Source organism: Chaetura pelagica, unplaced genomic scaffold (genome assembly GCF_000747805.2).
Source record: "Chaetura pelagica isolate M959 unplaced genomic scaffold, ChaPel_1.0 scaffold464, whole genome shotgun sequence".
Classification (NCBI taxonomy): Eukaryota; Metazoa; Chordata; class Aves; order Apodiformes; family Apodidae; genus Chaetura; species Chaetura pelagica.
In genome coordinates this window covers 147,139-151,832 of record NW_009952981.1, presented here as the reverse complement: position 1 = coordinate 151,832, position 4,694 = coordinate 147,139, and the positions used below count along the sequence as shown (strand labels likewise).

At 44.5% G+C, this 4,694-nt stretch overlaps 1 protein-coding gene across 3 annotated transcripts in view; it reads left to right on the top strand.

Moving 5' to 3' along the window:
- MICU1 (mitochondrial calcium uptake 1) overlaps positions 1-4,694 on the top strand; it is a 79,961-nt gene that overhangs the window by 24,294 nt on the left and 50,973 nt on the right. For all 3 annotated transcript variants that reach the window (XM_009996393.1, XM_009996392.1, XM_009996391.1), the window contains exon 4: positions 3,676-3,719. In XM_009996393.1, coding sequence (XP_009994695.1) covers positions 3,676-3,719 — 44 coding nt within the window. The remainder of the gene's footprint in view (positions 1-3,675; positions 3,720-4,694) is intronic.

Here is a 4,694-nt window from a genome sequence, read left to right as displayed (position 1 = left end):
GGGAAAGATGAGGTGTTGTGCCATGTTGGTATAAACGACAGGTGTGTTGTGAGGCAGGTGTTGGTGAAAGATGTGGGGGTGTGTGAGCAGAAGCAAGCACTGAAGCCCAGGGGCTCTGGGAGATCCCTCTGCCATCTGGAGCAGCTGTGGTGCACCTCATGCTGCCCTTCAGTCCTGGGGAGGCTTGGCCAGGTATCCTCCTGAAAGGACTTCTGGGTTTCATTGCTGCCTCTCGAGGAGGACATGCTTACATCTCTTCCTGGGAGAGTGGGATTTCTGGCCTTGCTTTTCAGTGGAAAAGCTCTTTTTACTGTTGAAAAGGCCTATTAGCTCTGTTCCTGCAGCTCATCAGCAATAACCGAGCCAGGGTGTATTTGTTTTCTGAGTGTATCACAGTCTTGCACTAGCTGGAACTTAGCAGGCTGCCTTTTGTATCACAGAGGTGCAATAACTCACATTCCTTCCTTTCCTGCTTCAGAAGTGCAGTGTTTCCATTAGCTCCCTGGCCTACCCAAGCTCTCAATTCCTGTTTCCAAGTCTTGGAGGAAAAACCTTCTGGGTTCTTTGAATGTAAAGAAGAACACAGGCATCAGGCAGCATCTGGTTTCTTGGTTTCCTTTTGCAACTTCCAAGGGTAAAGACTTGGGAAAGAACAAGTAGCTAAGTCCATCAAAAAAAAAGAACTGTATTGGAAGAAGAAAAATTTATCAAGAAGAACTGTGTGCCTTGAACATATAAATGTCCTTTTCCAGGTTTTCAGTTGGCTTATTCTGTTGGGAGCTGTTGGAAGGGCAACTTCATAGAGGACTTAAGTGTGCAGGTTGGTTAATGCAGCAGAGCAGGGGGGATATTGTGGGTGGTGGGACAAAGGGTGGGCATGAGACACTGGTGTGAAGCAAGATGCTGGTGCTTGCAGGAGTTGACATTGTCTGGGATGTGCTGCTGCAGGGACATGAAGAAAAAAGGCACAAGTGACACTTTCTGCAGTTCATTTTCATGTCAATGTGTCTCCCTGGTCTCCCAGACATGTCTAAACCAAGGTCATGGATTTGCTTCTTGTGGGATACAGTTGTGTCACAGGAAGGTGACATGATGGTGGTGGTGACAGCAGTTCTGTCACTGCTGTGGTGGTGTATGCACTTCCTCCAGTAGATGATGAAATGCTTGGAGCTCTGAAGCTTGAGGGCAGACCTGGCAGCTTCTACACCTGACATAAGGGTTTGGATATAGGAAAAGCTGTGTGTAAGTCAAGGTCTGTTCACTCTGTCCCTCACAGGAATAGTCTCAGGTTGCCCAGATGCTGCTTTTTCTTTTCCATGCCTTTTCATTTTGTGCCACAGCAATTGAGGAAACACGGTGGAAACAAACATCTCCATGCTCAGGTGAATGGGGCTGAACCAAACCTCAGCTTGGAGGCAAACTACTCTCTGCTCAAGACTCCTGATTTCACCACTGTCTTCCTTTGCTGACTCCATCGTTATTGTAACTCGTTACTGTTAACTCTCCTGGTACTTTTTAGTACCCTCCAGTCGCAACCCCCATCTCTTCTGTGTGTCCCCACATATGTTACATCTGGGGGGGGGCATGAAGTTAATAATACTCATTTTGTTAGTAGAGATACTGATGTTCTGCTGGTTTAGGTGTAATTTGGCTGGTTTTAGTAGCTTTTCTAGATGTACATACACAGTCCTATATATTACAATTATCTAGTATATAAATAGTCTCTTTTCAAATATATATGATCCTTTCTATATAAAAGAAAACAGTTGTCAGTTCATCTTTTATTGCTGTTCATGTCCACGAGCACCCATTCATTTTGGGTCTTCTGTGAAATCTGTTTCCTTTCCCAATAGTGGTGTCCAGCTGGGAGGGGTGCATTAAGACATACTTTCACTTGCTATTTTTAGCCTGTGTCCTTGTTTAGCTTTCCATAAGTCCATGTGTAATGTTGGGCTGTCAGGGATATGTCCTGCAGCACCATTTCCTGGCCTGGGAACATGAGGTGCTCTTGAGAAATGACTTTATTACAAGGCATGGGCATAAGCTGAAGCTCATTGTCACAGCTGGCACCCAGATGGATGGTCAGGGGGGAGCTCTGACCAGATAATGTGCCTCTGGTAATGTAAGGACATTTAAATGAATCCTGGCTCTCCATGTGACAATATTTATTTTACTGCATTTGTAGCCACAACTTCAAGGAGGACAAAATTCACAGAATCCCAGACTAGTTTAGTTTGGAAGGGACCTTAAAGACCATCCAGTTCCAGCCCCCTGCATGGGCAGGGACACCTCCCACCAGCCCAGGTTGCTCCAAGCCCCATCCAACCTGCCCTTCAACACCCCATAGAGGGGGCTTCCACAGGTTTTCTGAGCAATTCAGGTGATTAAAGCCTGAGAATGTCTATAAATATGCAATTTGGATTCTGTCAAGTGCAGAGAACACTGAGAAGGAGCTTTCTGGTTTGAATATTCACAAACCGAGACAGCCCTCTGATAATTGTCTTGACCTTTGAAATGGGTGAGGGCAGAGTTCTAGGTGGGGTTTGAGCTGCTTTGGTTCAGAAAGGTTGAGAAGGTCACCCTGGAGCAATGAATATCTCCATCTTCTGCACCATAACCATGAGGAGCCTTTCCAGTAGCCAGGAAGAGTTTCATTACCCTTCTTCACAAAGAGATGCAGCAGGCATGGGGGAGGTTTTATTTTGTCTTTTCCATCTTTTCTCTCATTGAAATTGAAATGAGGATGTGATAATTATCTTAAACAGTGGCAGAAAATGCACAGGATTTGGATCTGCTGAGGGGGTTTCACTCTTCAGAGAACCCAAAAATCAGCTTATGCTGCTCTCCAATGACTGGAAGTGCTTGCTTAGAGTTCTGCTTCATCTCTCCTCAATGTTCATCTTCCTGACTTTGGGTTACAAAGCTCAGATAATTCATCTTCTTGAATATTTTTGTCATCTTGCTTGCATGTGCATTCATCAGTGTTCCTATAGCCTGACAGGCATCAAGGATTAGATGGAGAGCTCTGTGCCTTGAACTCTGCAACTACTGGGTTTGTTTTTTAGCAGTTCAAGACAGGAAAAAAAGCACTTGGTGATGGTATGAGATGGAATTTGCTGGTATAAATAACCTCTCTCCCTGCCTTCTTCTAAAATGCCCTTCTAGCTGAAGAAGACACCTAACAAATGCAGCTACAACTTATCCCCTTGAAAAATCTATTTGTGAGCCATTTTATACTAAGAGGTGGACGAGTTCTGGATTTATTTGTGAATATCCCAGTTAATTTTGGGAATGATCCTTTTGTTTTCCCATTTGTGAGCCATTTGAAAGGTGTTGAGAGAAACAAAGAGTTTTGTGAACATTTATGGACAAAATACTGGCCTGGTAACATCTAACTTGGGGTGGTTATTTCAGGCTCTTGAGAGGTGCTAGGAGCTGTGCTTCTGCTCTCTGCTAGGAAGAGGTTTTCTTCTGTGATGCCACAATCTTGCAGGATCAAAATACCAAGTGTTAAAAGCACGAAGCCAAAACATCTGCCTCCTGGCCTTAGACTTTCTGCTGATGTTATTCAGAAAGTGCATTTTGCTCCCTAATCCCCACTCAAAACCCCAGGAAGGTTTACTTTTACACTCCAAAGAGGGTGTGTTTTTTTAAAGTATCTTTTTTCTCTTTCAGACCTGGGCCTGGACCAGTTCATAGTGAAACGCTATGATGGGAAGGTGAGCACATGAGGCTGTGAAATGCATATTATTATTCCATATTGTTTTTTGAACCTGAACTCCTTTAGTTATGACTTTGCACGTGGGCATAAGGCAAATGAAGCATTTCAAGTGTTCTCCTCTGAGCTTTTTGGTGTTCAGTAGCATTGCAGTGCTTTGTCCCTAATGACAAAGGTTTGGATTTTATTCAAGGGGTCCTATTCTCATGTTGATAGACATATTATTGCTGCTTAGATACTGGTAAGCCAAGAAATGATAGGTTGTAATCACACTTTCTTGCTGCTGCTTTATGACTGAAGCCCCACAGGCTTCATCATTTCAGGGGAAACTTGCTTGACTTTTCCTTTCCAGGCCCATCTCCAGATTCCTGAAGGAAGGAGACAGTCTGGTGTCTTGATCTGCATCCCAAGCATGTGTTTCCCCCCATATCAAGGAGCCTTCCTCCATTCCCCTTTTGAACCCTAGGTCCTTCCTAGAGGGATACACAGCTCTCCTGGATGTTTGTGCTGTCACAGTGTGTGTTGGTAAAACCCTGAGCATGCTCTGATCTAGTTTGGTCTGCAGAAGTGGAGCTGTGTAGCATCCCACCTGTTTTTATGGAAGTCAGTGACCCAGTTAACCACACTAAACCCCACTGGTGTGGAGGAGCACAGGGAAGGCTATTCTGGCCCTAGCACCAGCAACTCATTTTTACTTCTTCATGCAAATGTCTGCAGGTTAGTTCATTTCCCATCAGAGCACCATGGTCACATCATGGTACTCCAGCTTTTAGAAAGGTTTTCATTTCATCTGCATCATCTCAAAGATCAAGCTGCTGTTTTTCCAAAGGGAAGTCAGTATCTGTGATGCCTTCATGGCTGAGTGATGTGCCTGCCTTTCCAGAAAGACTTGAAACTGGGGAAAAAAAAATATTGAAAGCTTGATATAAACACAGTGAGGGCTCAGTGTGTGCAGTTCCCTGTCCTGGTCTGTGTT